The sequence below is a fragment of the Anabrus simplex genome, chromosome 9 (assembly GCF_040414725.1).
Source record: "Anabrus simplex isolate iqAnaSimp1 chromosome 9, ASM4041472v1, whole genome shotgun sequence".
Classification (NCBI taxonomy): Eukaryota; Metazoa; Arthropoda; class Insecta; order Orthoptera; family Tettigoniidae; genus Anabrus; species Anabrus simplex.
In genome coordinates, this window is record NC_090273.1 from 54,211,271 (window position 1) to 54,238,428 (window position 27,158).

The 27,158-nt window shown below is 41.7% G+C and overlaps 1 protein-coding gene across 1 annotated transcript in view; it reads right to left on the reverse strand.

The window, feature by feature from the left end:
- LOC137502156 (neuroglobin-like) overlaps nucleotides 1–27,158 on the reverse strand; it is a 580,803-nt gene that overhangs the window by 332,243 nt on the left and 221,402 nt on the right. The window contains exon 2 of the mRNA XM_068229146.1: nucleotides 6,058–6,162. Within this exon, the coding sequence (XP_068085247.1) occupies nucleotides 6,058–6,162 (105 nt within the window). The remainder of the gene's footprint in view (nucleotides 1–6,057; nucleotides 6,163–27,158) is intronic.

Genomic DNA, 27,158 nt, shown 5'->3' on the forward strand with positions numbered 1-27,158 from the left:
CCCACCTCTACCACCTCAAGGGCAGTGTCCTGAAGCTTTAGACTCTGGGTCTGGGGATACAACTGGGTAAGGTGACCAGTACCTCACCCAGGCGGCCTCACCTTCTATGCTGAACAGGGGACTTGCGGGGGGGATGGGAAGATTGGAAGGGATAGACAAGGAAGAGGCCGTGGCCATAAGTTAGGTACCACCCCGGCATTTGCCTGGAGAAGAAGTGGGAAACCACGGAAAACTTACAGGATGGTTGAGGTGAGAATCGAACCCACCTCTACTCACTTAACCTCCCGAGGCTGAGTGAACCCCGTTCCAGCCCTCGTACCACATTTCAAATTTCGTGGCAGAGCCTGGAATCGAACCCGTGCCTCCGGGGGTGGCAGCTAAACACACTAACCACTACACCACAGAGGCGGACGTATAAAACTAATACAAAATAAAAATATACACTACTACTACGTTCGATTCTTGGCTAAGTGAAGGATTTAGTAATTACAAGCAATAGTTATTATCGTTAATACTGAGGTCCACGTCTGTGGTAGAGTGGTTAGTGTGATTAGCCTGGGAGGCCCGAATTTTATTCCCGGCTCCGCCACGAAATTTGAAAAGTGGTATTACGGCTGGAACGGGGTCCACTTAGTCTCGGGAGGCCAACTGAGTAGAGGGGGGTTCGATACCCTCCTCAGTCATCCACCAAGTGGTTTTCCGTGGTTTCCCACTTCTCATCCAGGCAGATGCAGGGATGGTATCACACTTAAGGCCACGGCCGCTTCCTTCCATCTTCCTTATCTATCCCCCCCCCAACATTCTCATTCACCCACAGGGCCCCTGTTCAGCACAGCAGGTGAGGTCGCCTGGGCGAGGTACTGGTCCTCCACCCAGTTGTATCCCCGACCCAAAGTCTCATAGTCCAGGACACTGTCCTTGAGGCGCTAGAGGTGGGATCCCTCGCTGAACCCTAGGGAAAAAGGGTAAATGGACCAATAAATAAATAAATAAATAGATAAATAAATAAATAAATAAATAAATAAATAAATAAATAAATAAATAAATAAATAAATAAATAAATAAGGAAAGAAAGAAAGAAAGGAAGGAAGGAAGGTAATACTGACGAAGACGCAAGTTTAATTAGTGGTCAGCTATTTTTTAATACTTGAGGAGACCTGGAGAGTGCAATGTGAGGATTATAATATTTGTTATAGGAAAACACAAATACCTGCAGAGTATTTATAATTGTAATAGAGCGATATAATGTTTCTATTTAAAAGTATCCCCCGTTTCATAGCGGGATTACACTACAGCGTAACACACGAACGATCTCAGTATTTTTCTGTGCAGCCAAGGTCAAGGAATATTCCCTTTTTACCGCTTTCTCTGGTTCTATTGCATTGTCGACTTTTAAATGTTTTGCTGTTAAAATGTCTGTTTTATACGACCACAATGACTTTGCAGAAAATAACACCAAAAATACATTGTTACCGCTGACATCTTTACCTATATTTCCATTGTAGACTAGCATGCCTTATCATACTACAATTAATCACTTGAAAGTCTATATCGTTTTGACTCGTTAAAATATGCAAATATTGAAGAACACAACAATACATACTCTACTCGCCACTAATTTGTGTAAGTAATCAAAAGAATAGCCTCAATACAATATGCCACATAGTAAAGTCACCATAGCAGTAATTTACACATTAAAAAGCGACATACGAATCTAGTAGATCATGAGTATGACAGTGTGCGTGCAGTATTGTCACTTCAAACAACTTGAATTTTTAACGAGCACATATTAACAGAATATGTGTCACGAAAAGAACGACAGTGGCTTAATTCGCTGACAGTTCATTTTGCAGACGATAAAGACTATTTTATGATTCTGAAGATAATTGCAGATATATTTTCTATTAATCCGTTGCTGCAAAAGAGTCTGTTCTTAAAGCCTCAACAGAGAAGACACATATCCTTACTTAATACCTCTTAACCAATTGGACGTTGGCTTTCAAATTACTGACATATGGATGCTAAATCTAAACCATGCAAGTGTAAAGGTATTGTTATAAAGGGCATTGCTGTGATGGCAAGACGCGACACTGTTTTAAAATTTTATAAGATAATGGCAGTCCCAGCACTAACGTGCGGTTCCGAGTTTATGGATTCTAGCATCAAGTGAAGTGCGGGGAAAGGAGACAGGTGATAAGAGATTGCTCCAGCATTTAGCAGGCTACATTCTTCTCAACCATCAGTGGAATTTTGATATCTACCAGGCGGCTTCCTATGCCACCAGCAGTTAACCAAGTAATAAGTTCTGATGATGGCTTGGTGTTACTAGGTTTCATGTTCCTCTCAAGATGTGGAAGTGTAGTTTCCACAATATGTTTTTATTTGTTGCTAGTGGCGGCGCTCTGACACATTGAAGGATTTTGGCGACAAAGGGATGGGAAAGGACTAGGATTGAAAAGGTAGCGGCCGTGGCTTTAAGGCACATCCCCAGCATTTGCCTGGTGTGAAAATGGGAAACTACGGAGAACCGCATTCAGGGCTGATGTCAGTGAGATTCGAACCTACCACGTCCCGAATTCATGCTCATGACTACACTACCCAAACGGCACGGCCAACTTGCTCGGTTTTCCAGAATGTCTCAACCTTCTTACGAGGTCTTGAACTCACATCCTTCAGGGCGAACCGAACATGCCTTTACGGTCTTAAATATAAACACGCAATTCCATGTTTAGAAAACGGTTAGTAGTTTAAAATTGTAAATTAATTTATTCCACTTACACGTACTCAGATGTGTTTTCACCGACGATGGGATAGGAAAGGGGAAGGAATGGTAAGAAGACGCCCGTGGCTTTAATGCAATTGGTATACTGTCGCAGCATTTGCCTGCTGTGGACATGACATACGACGGAAATCAATCTTCAGGTTACCGACGGTGGGGTAGGGACACAGAACTTCTCGAATGCAAGTTTACAGTTACGCGGTCCATCTAAGCAGCCCCGGTTGGAAATGCTCCATGAACTCTTGATTTAAAGTAAGATTTCTCCCATCATGCAAGGATCTTATAAGAAAAACCGGCGGCTATCTTGAAGTCTGATGGACACGTCTCTTCGCTGATGTCTTCAGAAGATGATGTTCCTCGACAGGCAATCATCCAGATGTTATCTCGGCATATATCTTAAAGCGCTCACTTTATATGCACGTCAAGGGCTGACGAATGTACCGCCTGTATTGAAGAAAATATGATCAGATCCTCTTCTGCTCTTGGAAGGCACGTTGTCGATTCTGGAGGGCAAGAGATGGAGCATTCGTTCTAAGTGTTCAGAATATAGATCAACTTGAATTGTAACGGATTGAGAATACCGATGTAATAATATAATAATAATAATAATAATAATAATAATAATAATAATAATAATAATAATAATAATAATAATAATAATATTAGTTGGATATACAGCTGGGAACTTACATTCGTGACATGGTGGGTTTGAATCTCTTCCCTCAGAATTTGTAGGCCTGAGGATGGTTTTCCGTGGTTTCCACTTTTCACACCGGGTAAGTACACGCTTCCTTCCCAATCCTAGCCACTGAATACTCTTCTGTCGCCATTGGAACAAAACAAAACAAAGATGAGTCGAGATGACACGAGACGAGACAAGACAGTAGGAAATAAAACAAAATGAAATCAATATAAATGAAATTAAACCAAATAAAAAGAATTATAAGCAAGTAAAACAAATTATGGATCAGTTATCGTCGCGAGTGACAGCTACGATGGTGCATAGGGTAATCAGCAGTGTGATAGTAATTAAGATAAATAATATTGTCCTATTTATAATTAATCTCTGATATGGTATGTTTTAAGGGACGAAATTCAACATTGGGGCGCAAGAGCCGAGTCACACTGACACGTGCTTCTCACCAACACGGCCGCGGTCTGAATTCCGACCAATAGATGCGGCCTTTCTGAAATGATAAAACACATCCTTAATATTTGGATTCCATGTGAGAATGAATGCAGCTACTATTATGATATTAAAATACATGCAGAATCCCAAATTTGTTTGCATTTGAAATACAACTTTGCTTGAAATTCTCTATTGGAGGATATGTGTTATAGACGAAGTCATTTGGATGAAATAACATCCAGTCGAGTTCCGTTCGAACTGCTAAAGAATGTGTTTATGTTCATACAGCATGAAAATGGCAGGAATCGGACTTTTCCGCGCTTCGTGGATCTAACGAACTTAAGAAACTAGAAATGTGCTTATTTAGTCTAACAGGAAATATTTGTGTATTTGTCTTTAATTTAATTACGTATCGAACTTCTGCTTAAGTAACTCGAAACACACACAGAAAGTGAAAAACTCTTGTTTAAAAGAAATACGTTCAAGATGTTTGATATTTTTCTCATGCAACATTTTTCAAAATGCATAATGGATGAAATAGTCTTAATCAGTTTCACCAGCAATAACAAAAATTAGGAAGTTTCGACGGAACACCATGAAAGAAAGAGTGCCCTTATTTCTCACAAAAGTCAAAAGTTCTCTAAGCGTCTTTTGACGCAAATGCTCAGTAGAGTGAAGAACGGAGCCTGAACACCAGACCTCGTCTTAGCCCGCCACCTGGATTTGATCTGGTAAGTAGAACATGGACTGCTCTTAACGACATTCAAGTCAATCATAGAATCTGTGCAGAACCCCTTAAAATGAGGCAAAGTTGAATGTCCTCAGTGCGACAGTGGTGCTTCCGTACATACTATTGAATACATTTGTTTGGAGTGTGCTGCTGTATGGATGCGAAACCTGGACATTAGGGAAACAGGAAGAAACAAAACTTGAGACTGCACAAATGTGGTCTTGGAGAAGAATTACAAAAACAAGTTGGATGGATAAAATACATTTAACCTTGTTTGAAGAAACGTAAAGGAGGATCGATGTTTATTAAATACGATAAATGAGAGGAAAACAATGTTCTTTGGACACGTACTGAGACGTGACTCCCTTCTCCAAACCATCATCGAATTTAAAATACTGGGAAAGAGACCCAGAGGATGACCAAGGATGTCATATATCAGGAACTCCGTCGACGTGGTACATCGTGGGACTTAACGTGGTACATCGCTGGAGATGGTACGTGATACTATGGTGGACATCACGACATCGGTTGCAGAGGAGTTCCAAATTCTGTTCGCTGAACCGCATTTTTCAATTCCAGTTTCAAGACTAATCAGGTGATATAAGTGCCTTTACCAACAATCTTATAACAGAATCAACTTTTTCTCAAAGATTGAACTTTAAGACAGTGATTTCTTCATTTTCGACGAACTATCAGTGCTGATTGGAATAATTCACATAATATTTACAAGACTTATAAAGTAGAAAACAACACTAGACTTTTCAAGATTAACTTTACGCCCTTTTACATTCTCAAGTGCTAACTTTATAAAGAGACTGTAGGAATTTTGAAATGATAACATTTTAGAGAGATTATAGGATTATTCATTCTCAAAGTGAAGTGATATTTATTTTCACATAATATTTTTCGTTATTTCACAAGACGAACTCTATGAACTTGTTAAAAGTAATTATTAATTTTGAATTAGATTTTTTACAAACATTCATTGAAAATTTATGATATTGCTGGAGTCAGGCAACATTCAATTCAACAGAAGATATTTAAATTTAATTATCTATTTTTAAAATTGAAATAATAGAGAAATTATTAATTCTATTGATAAGTTGAATAAATGTGAAATTTTAAGGTACAATCTATTACTTCGCACTGCAAATACCATTCTCTGTACCTGTTCTCTTAGTTAAGTCTTATGCCCCTTTTCCTTTGATTTTTCCTGGTACAGTATGAACTCATTATGCATGGAATAATTTTGTTTCCTTCATAATTATCTCTTTTTAATAAGAACTTCAAGCCTTGATTCCTTCACACTGAGAAATCTTAGGAAATTGAAGCTATTTCCGTGAGCGTCAACCTTTTGACCCAGATCAAATGGGCTGCTGTACGCTTGAGGTGATTATGATGTAAGAAGACTTGACTTACCTTAGTGCATGCGCTCGCAGCTGTTTGCTCTGTTTAAGCTCGTCCAGTGGTAAACCGCTGAAAGGCATGAACACTGCTTGAACGTCAGGGTGCGTCTCGAACAAGCTGAAAGGGAACGAAAGAGACTTTCTTAAAATAATAGGTAATGACAGAGAACTTCGTTTCATTGTAGTACAACTGAGATCATCGAGATAAAAATTGGCGGTAGGCTTTCACTATATATAAACATATACAAATGTTAGCGATTCACCAATTAAATACACTATTTAATCAGATAAATGACATCACCTGGTAGAAATTATAGGTTCATGTTCCACCCATCCTCTTTCTTTCTTTCTTTCTTTCTTTCTTCCTTTCTTTCTTTCTTTCTTGGTGACGAGATGGATCTTTAGGACACAGCGTTTATCGTAAGCCTACACACACCAATAGGTATCTCCACGCAGATTTTCGCTATCATCCTGCCCAGAAACATGGTATCTTTACACCTCTTACTACCAGGGCCAGGAGGATTTGTGAAGTGTCAGCTGGACAAGAGGATATAACACCTTGAGAACCAACTTTGAGAGCAACGGTTAAACCGAAGCCTTGATCTCTACGGTTCTGAAATCGACATATAATCGGACATCCGTTAAGGAAAAAAATGAGGAAGGAACTGCTTACCTACCTTACATACATAACAAGACGGATCGTATTGATAAAATATTACATAGGTACCATGTACGAACTGTTTTTGGAACAGCAATTAAGATTAGGCAACTCCTGCGAACTAAGGACATTTTACCTAAATTGCAGCAACCTGGTATCTACAGAGTTCCCTGTACTTGTAGCAGAGTTTATATTGGGAAGACTTCGAGAACGGTATGCACTCGCATCAGAGAACATACCACGTGTATCAGACTCAACCAACCTGATAAATCAGCTGTTGCTGATCATGCCCCTACACCTGGTCATGATGTAATGTTCCAAGAAGTGGATGTTCTTGCCCGTACAAAGCAACAGGAGGCAGTTGAAATACATAAACACCTAGATAATTTCAACCGCGATACAGGCTACAACCTTAGTGAATCTTGGCTACCTATTATCAGAACCATTAGAGAATGATGCTTTACTGTTGCCATTCGTTGCCTCTAGCGTGGGACTAAAATGGCGTCCATTTTACATCTTAGGTCACCATTTTATGTTCCTTGTTGTTTTCTCCTGGCAGCCTTTGATGCGTGATGTATCATTTCTCTATTGTCTCCCGATGAAGAAAGGCATGGTTCCTTTTGAATCGCGTCGAGAGTGTTTATAAGTTCATTACACGGCACAAACCCAAAATGCACATTATCATGAATAGTTACACCACGGGCCTTGAAAGTATAAATGATAATACTTAGAAGATTGTTAATATTTTGAAGTGATTGTGAAGTATGTAGTCAGTTTAAAATCCTGAACAACGGCTATGATATTTGCACTGTAAGAGGAACAACATATTTTAAAACTTTGAAATTATGTCGTATTATTTATCACAAAATATTTTACAACAAGATTACCGTTGGTGATGGGCTTAAGACTGAGGTTTAGGATGTACACAGCACCAGGAAGGCCAGTCATACAAAAGTTATTATATTGTAAAAGTTGTGAGAAAATATGCGATGCATGTAGGCGTGACAGGCTGGATTAAGTTTAAATATCCAAAAACTCCAAACACAACTTGGTAAATTTTTACGGAGCTTGAAAACGATTTCACAGATATGGGAGTGAAAATTCATTTCAGTTTAATATGGTAATAATGAAAAGAAATGAATTTTTAAAATTCTGGAAGCTGTGTATTCCCTACTTAAAGCGTTAAAACAAAAGAATATTTTAGAGCCACCAGTGGGGAAGGACAGTATTATTGGGGGCTCCGAAAGACTGCGAACTACTTTCGGGTAATAATGTGGCAGTGTTTCATTGTGTGGCTACTGGTTTTCAGAAATGATTATTATTATAATATTTTACTCTTCATTTACATTTCTATTGAGAACTATTATGTTTGCTTATTATCGTGAGAGGGCTGGGTTTATCTATAACTGACAACAGAAGTTCACCCGGAAGGACGCGGGTTCGATTCGTCGTCAGGAAGTCGAAAAATTTAAGAAACGAGATTTCCACTTCCGGAGGTTCACATGGCGCTGAGGTTCACTCAGCCCTCACCAAAGGCGCAAGTTAATTTCTGGGGGCAAAGGCGACCGGGCGTAGAGCTAACCACTCTACCCCACCAAGTGCCGAGGTTATGGATAGTGGAAGCCTTTACCTTCCACCCCTTCAAGGCCCTTCATGGCCAGTACGGAGATGAATTTGCTTTGCTTTTCATAACAGAAAGTTATTTATCTCTAAGGGGGGTGTGGGAAGGGAGCCTCCTTAGGAACACTGTACATTATCAGAGAATCCGGACAAAAATTGCACTGTCCTTTCCTAGCAAAGCTTGTAAGTTCCTTTAATTTCCATAGAAGGGAGCAGCAGGCGAATCGACATAATAGCCGTCCACTACAGAAAGAAAAGAGTTGTGATCTTGGATCCAATAATCAGATTCAAAGTGAGCTCCAGGCAGCCCGAGGAAATAGACCAAGGAAAGAGAGCTATCTCTGAGCCGACGATAGAATATTTCTAGCGTTAAAGCTATTAGACTATTGATCGACGCCAGACGAAGTATAAACAACATTCTAGGTCAAAAATCTGTGAAATCTGGGGTTTCTAATAGCACTGTCCTAGATGTACCACTATTAGCCCTCAAAAGGTCAATTCAAATCATACGAATTCATCTGTACAATCCATTTTAACAGCCACTGTTCATTCTGTTCATTGCTACTATTTATCGCTGAAATGAAATGAAATGGCGCATGGCTTTTAGTGCCGGGAGTGTCCGAGGACAAGTTCGACTCGCCAGATGCAGGTCTTTTCATTTGACGCCCATAGGCGACCGGCGCGTCGTGATGAGAATGAAACTATGATGAGGGCGACACACACACACCCAGTCCCCGTGCCAGCGAAATTAACCAATTATGGTTAAAATTCCCGACCCTGCACGCTAACCATTTAGCCATGGGGCCGGACCATTTATCGCTGTTCATTGCATGTAGGCCTACGTTGTCATGTTCAGGAATCCACTAATAGATACAAATACTGAATTTTCTCGTAACACTCAATAGTTGCATATACATTCGTCTTTATTCAGATTACTTAGTATACCACTTAACCACATTCACGATGCTTGAATACTCTGTGCATACGAAAAAATCAGAACTTTTAACATGTCTTCTATAAACAAGTTAAATGCAGTGTACTACACGCATAACATTAATGGAAATGTGCGTTCAGTAAATGATGAGTAATTTTAATGTAATTGGCTAAGTGTTATTGGGTTTTATCTGAATCAATTTGGAACAATAATCTCGGTGAAATGAGAGAGTTTTCAATTAAACACTGTTGTTGTTCCATTAATGAATCATTTAAATGTCACATGAAATTTAAATTATGTGTTAAACTCATAATTCTACTTTTTATCGCAAATTAAATTAAATGACTGACATATTGTCAATACTTGTTATTTAAATGCGAGATATTTCAAATTTTTTGCACTTTAATTCTCTTAAATAACAAGGGTACTAACTCAGGCTGAACGAGTCATGGGGCAGGAAACGATGATACATTACCGCAGTAAGAATATATTAACGGTGTCTCTATATAGAAAGGGTTCCCTAAAAACTGCTTTGGCAAATTCTTCTTCCACCGAGCTCGATAGCTGCATTCGCTTAAGTGCGGCCAGTATCCAGTAATCGGGAGATAGTGGGTTCGAGCCCCACGGTCGGCAGCCCTGAAGATGGTTTTCCGTGGTTTCCCATTTTCACACCAGGCAAATGCCGGGGCTATACCTTAATTAAGGCCACGGCCACTTCCTTCCAATTCCTAGGCCTTTCCTATCCCATTGTCGCCGTAAGAAATATCTGTGTCCGTGCGACGTAAAGCAAATAGCAAAATTCTTCTTCCGTCCTTTTTACTGGACCGATTTGCTTCATTTCTATTTTATTGTCTTTGGAATCACCATAATAATAAGTTCAGGCAAATTTGAGTAATCATAAAATCAAATCATTAAATGATCACTCCAATAATTGCAGGCGAAGGATTACCCTAGCCCGCAAATACATTCCGTACTTACAGTAGCACGTTGCTAGGTGACTAACACTTTCATTAATATTCTGATATATGTGATTTTCATCCTTAGTAATATAATTGCATGTAACCATGTTTGATTACTACCTGTGAACCCAGAGAGTATACACTTCCTCTGATGATGGAAGAATATTATTCTCTACTAGATACGTTTTGATTCTCTCACAAGCTTCTGAATACCGGGCGAGTTGGCCGTGCGGTTAGAGACGTGCGGCTGTGAGCTTGCATCCGGGAGATAGTGGGTTCGAATCCCACTGTCGGCAGCCCTGAAGATGGATTTCCGTAGTTTCCCATTTTCACTCCAGGCAAATGCTGGGGCTGTACCTTAATTAACGCCATGGCCGCTTCCTTTCAACTCCTAGTCCTTTCCTATCCCATAGTCGCCATAAGACCTATCTGTGACTGTGCGACGTAAAGCCAGTAGCCAAAAAAAAAAAAAAAAAAAAAAGCTTCCGAATATACTCAACAAATGGCAGAACGTTCCTAATAACTTATATGCTGCTAAGACAAAACAGTCCACGTACCTACAGACGGAGAGGTATAAAGTCGACTAGCCTTCTGTATGACCATTAATGAAATAAAATTGCGTATGCCTTTTAGTGCCGGGAGTGTCCGAGAACAAGTTCGGCTCGCCAGATGAAGGTCTGTTGATGTGACTCCCGTAGGCGACCTGCGCGTCGTGATGAGTATGAAATGATGATGAAGACGACACATATATCCAGCCCCCGTGCCAGCAAAATTAACCAATTAAGGTTAAAATTCCAGACCCTACCGGGAATCGAACTCGGGACCCCTATGACCAAAGGCCAGAACGCTAACCATTTAGCCATGGAGCCGGACATGACCCTTAATAAAGCGCAGGGACAAACTCTTGAAAAAGTGGGTAATCTACTTACCCGTACCAATATTCAGTCATTGCCAATTTTTTGTTGCACTATCTCGAGCAAGATCGTTTGAAAATATTAAGATCCAGATAGGACCGAATGGTCGAAGGACAGAAAATATTGTATGGAAATAAGTATTATAAACTGCATTCTCATTCTTCTTCTGCCACCTTTCCCACATCTATGGGCTAACAGGTGCGAACTGTGTCGCACATGTGGATCTGTCACTGTTTTATGGCCGGTTGCCCTTCCTGACGCCAACCCTATCTGGAGAGATGTAATCACTATTGCGTGCTCCTGTGGTGGTTGGTAGAGTGGTGTGTTGTCTAAATATGAGGGGGAGAGTGTTGGGACAACACAGACACCCAGTCCCCGAGCCAGAAGAATTAATCAGACGTGATTAAAATACCCCTCCCGGCCGGGAATAGAAGCTGGGACCCTCTGAACTGAATGACCGTGTGTCTGTACACTGACTATTTTAGCGAAATTTCGTTACAGTTATCCTTTTCAAGTGTAATAATGACCATCTGCATATTTTTTAGCTTTGGTGTCTGTTGGTTTGGCTGAGTTCCTATACAGTAACTTGAAAACTACCAAACTTGATATTTAGAATCCACCTGTCCTTGGGTAAGTTTTACGGCCAATATTGTTTCTGAATACCTAAATTTACAAGGGGTTTATTCGAAACGGACACCATGATTTTACACTCCCTCAAAATATGCACACCCAAAATTAATGGATATTTACCATCCTTAATGGAAATCAATTTTTAAATTTTTTTTGTCATGTGCATCATTTCGACAGGAGGATTAATAAGGGAGATATAATGAACGGTGGGTTTTTCAGGCTAAGTCCAGCGGACATAGCCCAAATGTGTTGTACGTGGAGCAGATTCCTTATCTATATATATAAAATATGAGTTTTGTCTGTGCATTGCTCAGAATTTGAAAAGAATGGTATTTCTGTCTCGGTCATGTCCACAGTAACAAGGAAATGCACTTCTTAATTTTCCGTCATCTGTCTGTCTGTCTACTGTATGTATGTATGTTCACGCATCACGAGAAAACGGCTGAAGAGAATTTAATGAAAAGCGGTATGTAAAGTCGGGGGATTAACCACTACAATCTAGGTTGTAAATAATTTAATTCAGGCTGAGTGAAATGGTAGTTTAGGGGAAGGCCTAAAAATTAACTCTCAAATATTTATATTATTAGTGGTCCTATCGATAAATACTACATAACTAAAGTTATATAGAATTACATTTCCGATAATTCATTTTTTATACATTTTTACCGTACCGCCTATGATAACATAGATATTCATGAATTTGTATTTTTGTTGCTAAGTCCATATCAACGCCGAGTCACGAGAAAATGGGTTAACAGAATTTAATGGAGAGCGGTATATAGAGTCGGGGATTAAGAAACTACAGTCTAAGCAATTAACAATTTTATTCACCATGGATGAAATTGTAGTTTAGGGGAAGGCACCTAAAATTTAATTTTTAATAACCTATGTTATTGGTCCTATCGAAAAATGCTACATAGCAAAAATGATAGAGAATACAATTTCCGGTCATTTATGTTTTATTCAGTTTTACAGTACCGACTATGATAAGAGTGGTATTTCAGAGACGGAAGAAAACTAAATGTGAAGGCCTACAATATCGAAATCACATAACTTTGATCAACGATAACATTACATTGAACATTGTTTTTCGGTATGTTCTTTGTCTCTTATGCTGCCACTCAACTCCGATAGATGCGATTACTGCTGTGTACCGAGTACAACAGCCTGACTGAATATTGACCGGAAATAGATGGGGAGTTAGAAAACTTGCTTCTTTGGCGTGCCATTCCTCTGGTTCATACATTTCCTGATACTGCTGGTACTTAACACACGGGTTCATCATAGTATTCCAGCTGTCCGATCCCTACTCTGACGCGCAGTTTTGAATGAGCAGTGTGCACTATTAAGGCAGAGGCTCACTTAGTAGTAGTAGTAGTAGCTGGTCTAGAATTACAATTTAAGCCTATTGCAAATTATAGCACCACAATTCACTAAATAACTTAAAATTCAACCCTGAAAAGAGCCGTTTCTTAAGAAAAGCTTCTTCCTCTTCACGTTTATAAAATTCTACATTCATTTTATTTCAAATTAGCAGTTGCTTGGAGGAAGATTTTGCCTCCAAGTCAGATAGTTTTTTCTGCCACCAATGTAGTGTGTTGAGATTTTCCGATTCACCGGGTACTCACAGGAAACAGATTAGTAAAAGGGCATAGTTTTGCCCTGGGACTCTCCACTATTCGAACTCCCCCGCCCCCCCGTCGCCGAAACAAGACGAAGGGTGTTCACGAATCACGGCTTGTCTTCGGCTTGGTCATTCCAGATCTGGAACTTTGGACTGTTAGATAGGAAGCGTAGTACTGTGCGTTAAAAGTGAGAAAATGTGTGGTTTTTCATTTGATCGAGTATTTCATATGGAAGCATTGCTTTTAATCGTGCCATTCCTACATAAGTCATTGTAAGGACAGCTACTAAGACCTTCTTTCTGATGATGTAAAAAGGCAGGTGGAGATTGAGTGTCTGCCATTATAATGAATATTCCCCAACTTGATTGTGACTGATGGTAGGCAAGCGGGCCTACCGTTACAATGAAAATTCCCTAACCTATTCTCCATATGAGAAGAGACGTTTGGTCACTTCCCCGTCGCGTTTCTATTGTAACGTTAAGAGCTATGCAATTTAATACAATATTACTCACAACGTGTACACTACCTAACCCAGAATTCTGTATACAATGTAGAATTCCGTAGTGAAGCACGGTTACATCAGCTAGTAAACTACACTGACTGACAGAGCAAATGCAACACCAAGAAGGAGTGGTCAGAACTTTATGCCAATTGCAGGGTAGACTGACGTCACTGAGGTATGCTCATGATGTGAAATGCGCCGCTGTGCTGCGCACGTATCGAACGATAAATGGGACACGGCGTTGGCGAATGTCCCACTTCGTACCGTGATTTCTCAGCCGACAGTCATTGTAGAACGTGTTGTCGTGTGCCACAGGACACGTGTATAGCTAAGAATGCCAGGCCGCCGTCAACGGAGGCATTTCCAGCAGACAGACGACTTTACGAAGGGTATGGTGATCGGGCTGAGAAGGGCAGGTTGGTCGCTTCGTCAAATCGCAGCCGATACCCATAGGGATGTGTCCACGGTGCAGCGCCTGTGGCGAAGATGGTTGGCGCAGTTACATGTGGCACGTGGGAGGGGTCCAGGCGCAGCCCGAGTGACGTCAGCACGCGAGGATCGGCGCATCCGCCGCCAAGCGGTGGCAGCCCCGCACGCCACGTCAACCGCCATTCTTCAGCGTGTGCAAGACACCCTGGCTGTTCCAATATCGACCAGAACAATTTCCCGTCGATTGGTTGAAGGAGGCCTGCACTCCCGGCGTCCGCTCAGAAGACTACCATTGACTCCACAGCATAGACGTGCACGCCTGGCATGGTGCCGGGCTAGAGCGACTTGGATGAGGGAATGGCGGAACGTCGTGTTCTCCGATGAGTCACGCTTCTGTTCTGTTAGTGATAGTCACCGCAGACGAGTGTGGCGTCAGCGTGGAGAAAGGTCAAATCCGGCAGTAACTGTGGAGCGCCCTACCGCTAGACAACGCGGCATCATGGTTTGGGGCGCTATTGCGTATGATTCCACGTCACCTCTAGTGCGTATTCAAGGCACGTTAAATGCCCACCGCTACGTGCAGCATGTGCTGCGGCCGGTTGCACTCCCGTACCTTCAGGGGCTGCCCAATGCTCTGTTTCAGCAGGATAATGCCCGCCCACACACTGCTCGCATCTCCCAACAGGCTCTACGAGGTGTACAGATGCTTCCGTGGTCAGCGTACTTTCCGGATCTCTCACCAATCGAACACGTGTGGGATCTCATTGGACGCCGTTTGCAAACTCTGCCCCAGCCTCGTACGGACGACCAACTGTGGCAAATGGTTGACAGAGAATGGAGAACCATCCCTCAGGACACCATCCGCACTCTTATTGACTCTATACCTCGACGTGTTTCTGCGTGTATCGCCGCTCGCGGTGGTCCTACATCCTACTGAGTCGATGCCGTGCGCATTGTGTAACCTGCATATCGGTTTGAAATAAACATCAATTATTCGTCCGTGCCGTCTCTGTTTTTTCCCCAACTTTCATCCCTTTCGAACCACTCCTTCTTGGTGTTGCATTTGCTCTGTCAGTCAGTGTACATTACCAGTATTAAGTATTCATAAAATTATTGAAAAGAGCAGGCAAAACAATATGTCTGCGACAGGCATATCAAAACGACTTATTTGACCTATTTTTAATGCTGGGGAACAGCTCTGGTCCACTGGTAGTATAATTAAATTAGATTCTCTTCCAGGGAAGAGATATCGTGTTTTCTATCTTCCTGTACGGTTATGAAACTCCGACTATCAAATCTAGAGAACATCGGGTGAATGTGTCAATCAGGAATGAGTTGGGCATGTGAAGAGCCTTTTCTTTAATATGCTACCACAAGATACTGCGATCTTTCAGCCACATGAAAAAAGGATAGGGGAACAACTTAGAGAAAGGAACAGTGCATGGTAAAAGGCCACTAGGAAGAGCACCAAGCAGATGTGCTGATGAGGCGGAGTAGTTCACCCGGATGGCTTTAAGGAAGATCATACGCGGGGTAGAAAATCGAGAAAAATGGAAGCAACAGATCAGGTCGTGGTGGTGACCATTGTTTTAAGAGGAAGTACAACTAAGCAACCATCCTCTATATAACAATAATCAGAGAGAACAAATGTAAGGGGTCCGACACTTCGACAAATGAAGGTATCGGCGAAAGGAAGACAAGGGCCGCGAAGGGTATGAAAAATAAAGACTCCCTAGGCCTCCATACTTAATACCGTCGGGGTTGGAAAAGAACAAGAGTTGACCAAGGGAGGTCGGATAGGATTGATGAAAGTGAGGAGCCAGGCACAAGTAAGTGGAAGCAATACCAGGACTCAGCTGAGGGCCGCGTGGTTGCCAACCCACGCTCCAAAGTTCAGAGCCCTTGGGGCCCCTTTTAGTCGCCTCTTAGGACAGGCAGGGGATACCGTGGGTGTTATTCTACTGCCCCCACCCACTGGGGGAGCAACAGGTCAGGTTCAGAACAAATGAACGGAACAAGTATGAGGTCACCATGCTCAGTCATGAGCAAAATGATTAGAGAAAGATTATTATCACTATTATTATGATTATTAATTGAAATAATACAGATAATGTCTAGTCGACATCTGGAGGGAAGTCTCTGCATGTATATTTTTCTAGAGAAGATCACCTGTCCGGCATTCCTCGCGATCCTATTATATCTTTCACAGCTGATCGTAAACGTTTGTCAAAACCCGCCAGAAAACGCGGTAGAATTTTACTAAAAGGAGATTCAAAAGTGACTAAATCGTCGCCATAAGACCTATCTGTGTCGGTGCGACGTAAAGCCCCTAGCAAAAAAAAAAAGTGACTAAAAACTTGGCCTGATGTTCTGATTGATTATATTTAAATTTTAGACTGGTTTTAGTTAACAAAAATCTGTCAGGGAATTCAGATCTATTTCTAGAATAGTGATAATTTTGTTCTGGCAGTACACACTTTCATCTTCGAACGTTACACTAAGGTATTTGTTTGTTTCTTCAGGCTGTACATCTTCCAGAATAGTTAATCTTACAGTAATTTCAGTTCATTGGCAAATACGACCTTTAATAATGTTTATCATTTTGCATTTCTAAAGGTAAATAGTAAGTTCGATAAATTCAGATAAATTGCTCATAGTGATTTTTAGGAGCGATTAAGCAGAGGTTTCGTAATTTGCTACCGAAACAATATTTTCAGCAACAGGAGACTCAATTTTGGCATAGGTTTCATGACACTAACCGTGACCTGACAGTTGAAATTTAGGTAGAGTTTTACTTTTCGGACGTCGGTTATTAACATAATTCCCAAGTAAAGGAATGCATTGAAAAACATATAGGAAAGTCAACAATTGGAAGATACAGAGACCAACCATCATAGTTCGAAGAGAGATCCTAAATCTGAATTCGAGTTCCTAACCGGCTAAACACTGTCCTGTGTGAATGTAGGGCTACCCAAATATCTAGAGCGTTTTATACTCTACATAGGTACTACTAAATTATCCTCTCACAAAGAAATATATTTTTTACTGTATGTCATATAAACCGCAGTATATTATTTATCGAGTGATAAACACAGAAATAAAATATCCAAGGACAGAATAGAAGCGATCAGCTATTTTAAATGCCAACACATCCGATATTGCTTACCATCAGGTATATCATAGTATCATATCTTCCATCATTACTCGAAGCAGAAGCCTCTATAGGCTATAAAAGTAAAGTGTAGTATTGTTCTTGATGTGGCTGGCCATAAACAGCGAACTGCAGCTACTCAACTTAGCGTTCGCGTGACAACATTGAGCAAGGGTCAAATCAACCTCTACTCTGCTGAAAATAGCAGGTCAGGAATTTAGAATTGTTCTTAATCTGACCTAATAGAATTACACAAATTTTACGGACAGAAACTAAATATAATACTCTTAAAGTGTAGCTACCTGTTTCTTTTTGTTCAAGGAAAGACATTACCAGTAACTGAATATTTAATGTTCACAACCGCAATGCACTCGAAGTATACTTTCAATACAGGGTGTTTGAAAAAGAACTCCTTAGTTTTAATATGTCCTAGGATCTGTACAAAGTGACATACATTATTCTAGTTTGTGGTGTGTGATTTATCAACTCTACAAGTTTGGCTCCTCTGCAATTGGCAGGTCTGCTTGACCTTGAGACGGCACCAGCGCTGTTTGTTTCCTCTGTTCGGCACTGCACTGCACGCATGCCTTGACTGAATTGAGGGAACAGAGGAAACAAACAGCGCTGGTGCCGTCTCAAGGTTAAGCATACCTGCCAATTGCAGGCGAACCAAACTTGGAGAGTTGATAAATCACACACTACAAACTAGAAGAGTGTATGTTACTTTGTACAGATTCTAGGACACGTTAAATCTAGGGAGTCCTTTTTCAAACACCCCATATATTAGGTCGTGTTATGTACGTATAGTACATATAGAAGACATGTTTAGTACAGAACAGAAATGGACAACTGGTCACCAGTCGGGTTTGGGGATTTTAATCGCGTATGATTAACACTTCCGGCTCGGGGACTAGCGGTTTATATTCGTCCCAACACTCTTCAATTCATTTCCAGACAACACAGTATACTACCAACCACCACAGAAACACACAATAGTGATTGCATCCGTTCACATAGAGTTGGCATCAGGAAAGGCATCCGCCCATAAAGCAGGAACAAGTTCACACGTGAGACATAGTTCTCACCGGCGACCCCACAGGTGTGCGAAAAGTGGTAGAAGAAGAAAACGAAGCATAAGAGTCACCACTGACAGCTGCCGTCCTCGGACACCCAGATTCGTTTCCTGTCCCTATCAAAAATTTAAGATTTGCAGAGGACTTCGTATGTACCCGTTCTTCGCACGATTCCTTCATGAATTTATGCGAAGTTACATGCCTGTATTCAAACGTTTAATACGGCATCTTAACTCATATTTTTCTACGAAAGCACGTGGTAGTAACATAAAGTACGATAACAGTGAACAAAGTCAAGATAGAATGTGAATGATTACAGAGTTTATTGAAGCTGCGCGAAATTCTCCCTACTTCTCGGTTATATATTGTTGTTTATCTGAAACCTGGCGTGGCCCTGTCGCTGAAGACTCATGAAAACAATAGTTGACGATAACTTCTCTTATTATCTGTTCTATCGAAAAAAAAAATTCGGCTCATTAATTAGTCCATTTAACCTACCTTGAAGTGACATGATTTATCCTGTAAAACCTTCCGTTAATGATATTTCCCTTGTTAATCCAAAAGGTGCATATGAGAAACATTTTAGAAATCGATTTCTATTAGGGATGGTAGATTCATGGGAGGGTAAACACATTGTTTCGACTTTGTACAAACCCCAAATCCAATCAGAGATTTAGAAATAATTTAGAAATAGTATTGGCCCTAAAGCCTACCTAACGACAGGAAGATTCTAAATTGTAGAAATATATCCGGTAGTTTTGCAGTTAGAAGAACTCAGCAAACGGACAAACCGTCAGGCAAACAGACACCACATGAAAAAAAATATGTAGATGGCCATTATTGCACCTCAAACGGATAACTGCACGAAAAAATTGCCAAAAGATTCAATCTACAGACACACGGTCGTTACGATTTTATTTATACAGATAAGAAATCTGCCTACCTTTGCTGGCGAGACCTAGTGTTTACAGTGCAATAGGTCTTCTGGTATAGGCTAGAGCAATTTTGTTACTTTCATAGATCTGTCTCTGTCTCATCCTTGGCTTAGACAATATGAAAGTGAGGTATGAGCAATGCTAGTAATGCCAATCCTTATGCAGCTAGTACCAGCTCTGAATGGTGTGAAAATGTTGCTCATAGGGTCGGTTGGTGCATGGATTTCAGTGGGCTTGGCAGACTGATATGTACTAGCAACTTGTGGCTCACTGAGGAAAGCAACGGGAAAGTACCTCACTCCTCATTTCCCTAATATGCCTCTTCAGTGATGCCTAGGCCGTCTATGACAGCTGATGGTGGAGCTGTTGAGGATCCAACCAGCCTTAGGTCTGATGACTGAACATACACACAAGAAATCTGCTTCACGTACAACACTTTCTGGTCTATGTCCGCTGGGCTTAGCCTGTAAAACCGTCCGTTTATGATCTCTCTCCATTCAGGTTCGTCTTGTGTTTGTATATTTTGTGGGAGAGTAAAATTACGAATTCGGTTTCCTATAAACTCCCAGTGAATTCCATGAATTTGAAATTCGATGGATCTTAAACACTTCCTGTGGACGAGTGGATGCTAAATATGAAATTTGCTTGAAGTATTTCCAGTAGTTGTGCAGTTATATGAACTCAAACAGACAAACAGACGAACCGACAGACACCAAAGCTAAAAGACGCATTGGATAACTTCTCTGATTTACTTTCCACGAAGTTCAACCACAGTTGGATCCATGGTCTTCCAGAATGTTGAAGAAAGTGTACATAGTGACAAGGTTTTACAGCAAACACATGTGAGGTGCGCATAGCGAACTGATGGAAAGGGCAGGCTGTATTCCTAAGGAACCCTACCGATCTCCCCCGCTGGAGACGGCTGTTATTTTTAACCTTTTTTTTTTTTTTTTTTTTTTTTTTACATTCTGCATTACGTCACCGCGACACAGATAGGACTTATTGCGATGATGGAATAGGAGAGGGCTAAAAGTGGAAAGGAAGCTGCCGCAGCCTTATTTAAGGTAGAACCCCAGCATCTGCCTGGTGTGAAAATGGGATACGACGGAAAATCATCTTCAAGGCTGCCGACAGTGGGGTTGGAACACACTGTCTCCCGAATGCAAGCTAAAACCTACGTGACAGGCTGCTCGGTAGGCTGTTATTCTCTCGCACACCAATGAACAGAGACAGCCTCGTTATCATGTCATGTCACGTCACGTCACGTCACGTCACGTCACGTCGTATCGTATCGTATCGTATCGTATCGTATCGTATCGTATCGTATCGTATCGTATCGTATCGTATCGTATCGTATCGTATCGTATCGTATCATATCATATCATATCATATCATATCATATCATATCATATCATATCATATCATATCATATCATATCATATCATACTCGTTGGCTGAACGGTCAGCGTACTGGCCTTCGGTTCAGAGGGTCCCGGGTTCGATTCCCGGCCGGGTCGGTGATTTTAACCTTAATTGGTGAATTCCAATGGCACGGAGGCCGGGTGTATATGTTGTCTTCATCATCATTTCATCCTCATCACGACACGCAGGTCGCCTACGGGTGTCAAATAGAAAGACCTGCACCTGGCGAGCCGAACCCTTCCCTGGGATATCCCGGCACTAAAAGCCATACGACATTTCATTTCATATCATATCATATCATATCATATCACATCATATATATATACATATACTGATCTAGAGGCAAAGTTAATAAAGAATAAGACTTCGTATCCTACTTCCATGATGTATTTCTATATTAATCCTCAGAGACAAAAAAATACAAATAGTTTCAGGTTTATTCACCAGTCATTTTTTCTGTTCTCCCACAAGTTTACATTTCGTGACTTACGGGGTTTCAAAAATAACCGATTCATATGAGCTACGGGTCATTATTTCTGTCACAACGGTATCACATAGCGGTTTTTCCAGGCGCAGGGACGATATATCCTTGAGGACAAGTTTTGTGATCACCTGACAGTCTCCTCCTGTCCCATGACTGAGAGCGATAATGTACCCGTCACCCGAGCACTACAGTGCACTGAGATATCGATTTCATTTTGTGGTTGTGCACGGCGAACCTCAATTACTACCATAAATTTGAGGCTTTAATTTTATCATCTCCCCTCGCCTTTAAACCAACATTCGTTCCGTTATTACGGGGAGTTAAGCTGAGACGCGGCAAGCTGTTCAAACAGACAAGATGTATCCTATCAACAGAACTAGTTCATACACTAGGCCGCCGAGCAAACACTTGGTGCCGCTAATGATTGCAGTAGCTAACCGGCGTTTAAAGCCACCAGTCATGTGGAGATTGAAATATACCTCGCAAGAAGGGAAGTTGTTTATTTAGACTTCCACAGTGTTTCATATCCTTCATTCCACAATGGTTTATTCTAATAGACTTGGGAGGTAGGAAGGAAGTTTGTATAATAAGTCTAGTTATCTTTAAAATTAGTTTAGTGGCATAGCAAGTGGCTTTCCAAACAAACAGGCGGTGTTCGAATTCCACTGACTCTGCGGTGGAATTTTCTCCTGAGAAAATTGTACGGATATGAAAATTAACCTTTCCAAGACGAAAGTGATGTCAGTAGGTAAGAAGTCTTAGAGAAATGAATATCAGATAGGGAATACAAAGCTGGAACAGGTAGATCATTTTTCAAGTATTTAGAATGTGTATTCACCCAGGACAAAGACGAGGCGTGGCAGGTATTCTCTGGGTACCACGGTTTTCCCTATCATATTTCACTCTCCAATATCACTTCATTTCATCTGTCAGTCATTAATAATTGCTCCAGAGGAGTGCGACAGGCTTCGTCAACTGGCACAACTCTTCTTCTCGCGGCTAGATGGGGCTTCATTCATTCCATTCCTGACCCGGTCGAATGACTGCAAACAGGCTGAGGATTTTCATTTTTCATTTCATTTCATTTTCCTAGGATGGTAGTGTAGTAACTGAAATTGAAACAAGACGTAGCAAGGCTAATGCAGTGTGTTCGCAAGTGCGTTCAACAGCATTTTGTAAGAAGGAATTCAGCTCCTGGACGAAACTGTCTTTACACTGGTCCGTTTTCTGACAAACGTTGTTATGTGGGAGTAAAGTCTGGGTGAACTCGGGATGTCTCATTCATAAGTTAGAAGCAGTAGACATGAAAGTAGTCAGAATGATCGTTGTTACAAGTAGGTGGGAACAATGGCAGGAGATTACTCGGAGTGACGAGTTAAAGACTGATTTTGGAATGAATTCGATTGATGAAGCTGTGCGCATAAACCGGCTTCGGTCGTAAGATCATGTGAGGGAAATTGAGCAGGATAGGTTACCTGGGACAAAAATGGACTCAGTCATCGACCGTAAGAGAACAAGAGGAGGACGATGGTTAGATTCATTTTCTAATGATTTAAATATACAAGGTATAGAACTAAACTATGCCACACAACTAGTTAGAAACAGCGGATTGTGGAGGCGTTTAGTTAATTCATCGAGGCTTGCAGACTGAACACGGAGGTATAACAGTCTACTGTATAATGAAGATTTATGTATGTATGTATGTATGTATGTATGTATGTATTATGTGGCAAGTTGCTTTACGTCGCACCGACACAGGTAGGTCTTAGGGCGACGATGGGACAGGAAAGGGCTAGGAATGGGAAGGGATAGGCCTTAATTAAGGTACAGCCCCACAATTTGCCTGGTGTGAGTATGGGAATCCACGGAAAACCATCTTCAGGGCTGCCAACAGCGGAATTCGAACCCACTATCTTCCGAATATTGGATACTGGCCGCACTTAAGCGACTGCAGCTATCGAGCTCGGTGTGTGTATGTATGTATGTATGTATGTATGTATGTATGTATGTATGTATGTATGTATGTATGTATGTATGTATGTATGTATCAAAAATGCACGGGTGGGGAGAGTTCAGGGACCGTTCTGTGCTTCATTTTCGTGGCAACGTCACGAAAGCCGAGGATCTAGAAAACGAAATTAGGAGAGATGTATGTAAACTTATTGAAGCGGTTGACAAGTATAGTCTACCTTACACAACGGTTATGTTATGAGCCTTGTATAAACTTTAGGGGTACGGCCCATCAGAACCCCTAGAATTTATGTTCCTCCTGCTACATTAACGAAGATCGGGCTAGACTGAAATTCTAACCTATTACTGACTGATAATAGTGATAAGAGAATGATAAGAGAAATAACAAAAGACCAATTACGAGGCGTGGTACGGCGGGTGGTTTAATCAGAGAGGAAACGAAGCTACTACCTATCCCATAAACATCGTGCCGGGCTGAATGGCTCAGACGGTTGAGGCGCTGGCCTTCTGACCCAAACTTGGCAGGTTCGATCCTGGCTCAGGCTGGTGGTATTTGACGGTGCTCAAATGCGTCGGACTTGTGTCGGTACATTTACTGGCACGTATAGAAACTCCCGCAGGACTAAGTTCTGGCACCTCGACGTCTCCGAAAACCGTAAAAGTAGTTAGTAGCACGTAAAACAAATAACATTGTTATTACAAACATCGCACTCTACAAGTTACTCCTTCGGACAAACCATTCGTGATTTTTCAAAATCATATATTACGAACTGCGAACATTAATCCCCACATTCCGTGAGGTTACTTCTACCTATCTCCAAAATTCGCTGTACGTTTTTCAACCCAACTGTTGATTAACATTTGGGGGGATAAAAGCGCTAAGTATACGCTAGCAAATGCGGTAATTTAGTTCACGACTAATAACTAAGAAACTTAAGGATATAGAAAAGTGTCTAAGGTGTCTAATGATGGAGAATTTGAGGTCTTACTTTGGCAAAACGAAACGGTCCGAATACCAGAAGAATGAAACCATATCGGCCACTTTCACGTAAATCAGATACATGTCGAATGTATGTAGCCTGACGTTGTCTCGTCGAAAAGAATGTGGCGTTAGGAAGACCATCTAGTGATACACACCTATTCAAATCACAACAGCCGAACGGAGTGGCTTGGTCGATAGAGGGTTCTTCTCCTGAGTTCCAGTTGGCAGGTTCGAACTTGGGTTAGTTCAGTGATATGTCAGCCTCGTGTCGGTAGATCTACCGACGCGTAAAAGAACTCTTTCGTGGCAACATTCTGGCATCTCGGCGTCTCTTAAAACCATGAAAGTAGTTAATGGGATGTAAAAAACCTTAGAACGTTTCATCATAAAACAAACATTTTTGACAGCCGAGTCGCATTCCGCTGGCTTTCAACCATGGAAATCGTGATTCTATACCCGGACAATGAATGTGAAAATGAAGAGACACAGCCTTTTTCCAGCCATTTGAGCGGCTTAGGAATGAAATGAGTGAAGACCCATCTAGCGGCGAGGATAGAAATTGTGTCGGCTGCTGAAGCCGTTCGCACTCCTCTGGGGCAATGATTAATGATTGACAGACGAAATGATTTTGCGGAGTGTTGCTGGAATGAAAGATGACAAGGAAATCCGGAGTATCTGGAGAAAATCCTGCCCCGCCTCTGCTTTGTCCAGCACAAATCTCATAATGAGTGACCGGGATTTGAACCACGCAACCTAGCGGTGGGAGGCCGGGGCGCTGCCGCCTTAGCCACGGAGGACCCCGCCAATGACTGCCGGATTTTTGAATTGAGGACTTCGAATTTTGTATATAAATTAAGTTCCCGGGCTATGATCACGGTATGACAGTCACGTAAAACGTTAGCATTGTTGTTTGAATGCAAAAGATATAACAGGGTGTGTTCAGTGACCCCATAAATCCCTCCATGAACTAAGGAATGTCATAATACGAAATGCGTATAGAAAGTCAAGTCGTGTAACAGCCGCCCAACATCTCTATAAGTGAATTCTATTCATAACTGCGTTGTAATAAAAGTTAGTACACGGAATGCCACTGGGGGAGTGGAGAATGAAACATAGTCTGGGAGAATTCAGATGGGGAGCGTATCACGTCGACATTTTTGAAGAGAAGGTAGGGAAAAGTACTAGATTAAAAAATATCTGGTGAATATTTAGGTGGGGATAGAATTCATTACAATGCTGGGATACATGGATATACCCAAGGTTTCGGAAGGGCTGACCATTATGAAACATTTCAGTCAGCGAAGACTTACAAGGAATAATTTTATTGTGGCTACTGGAAAGACCAAAAGCGCCTATCTACGCTGCATGAAGCAATCCCACTTGACTGGACATTGTAAGCTAGGATAGACATGTTGTGCGTGATGTTATTGCGCAAAATTTAAATCATCTCACCTGTCTAAATGACAATTGACTGCAATTCTTCTTCTTTTTCTACCAATTTTCCGCACACCTGTTTTATAGCCGAATGCCCTTCCTGACGCCAGTAATGACACTACACTCATGTCCATAAAAACAGAACACCGTGAATGACTAAAGATAGAAAGTTCATATTGACAGGGCATGTTCATTAGTAGAGTCTCCGTGGCTCAGGCGACAGCGCACCTGCCTCTCACCGCTGGGTTCCGTGGTTCAAATCCCGGTCACTCCATGTGAGATTTGTGCTGGACAAACTAGAGGCAGGACAGGTTTTTCTCGGGGTACTCCGGTTTTCCCTGTCACAATTCATTCCAGCAACACTCTCCAGTATCATTTCATTTCATTTGTCATTAATTAATCATTGTCCCAGAGGAGTGCGACAGGCTTCGGCAGCCGGCACAATTCCTATCCTCGCCGCTAGATGGGACTTCATTCATTCCATTCCTGACCCGGTCAAATGACTGGAAACAGGCTCTGGATTTTAATTTTCATGCTCATTAGTATGTTCTGCTGATACGATTAGCATTTAGGTCACCTAGGTTCAGCAAGTGTCCTGTTGCCTAGTAGACACTGGGTTCCCCATGGGTACTGATAACGTGTTCCATGCGTGATGGCATCGACGCCTATAAGGCGCGAATGGCATCCTGGGGTCTAGCCATCCATGCTGCATTCACCTGGTTCCACAGCTCATCGTTGATGGTTGGCATTGGGTCACAGAGCAGCACCCTTCGTTTCACCATATCCCACACATTTTCAATTGGCGACAAGTCCGGTGATGGGGCGGGCCAGGGCAACAGTCTGACATCCTGTGACAAGCAGAAGGCACGTGTTCATGCAGCAACATGTGGTCGCCCATTGTCGTGCAGAAAGGGTATGGCTACGGGTCGCAGGACGTCATTTACGTAGGTCAAACTGGTCATAGTGCCCTGGACACGCATCAACTGTGATTTAAGGCCTTGCTTGAGTTGGCGCTGTATGTTGTGCGGGAATGCTGTCAAAATGCGGCCATCATTTTCAAACAAACAGAAACTGGATTCGTCCAAAAACATCTGCTGCCATTCCTGTCCCCAGTGATGTTCCATGCACCATTGCAGTCTAGGATGTTTATGCACGTTAGTCAAAGGTAGGCTAATAAGTGGACGATACGCCGGTAACCCAGACCGTAATAAACGACAACAGTCTGTCACTCCTGATAGTGTACGATGTGTTCCACTGTTGCGCCAGAGCCGAGGAGGACGCAGATCTGTCCTGCAATGTAATTAGGATGAGGTGTCGATCTTCTTTGGGGGGGGGGGATTCCGGGTGACCAGACCCATCTGGTCGTGTTCTACGGCCTTCTTTGAACCATT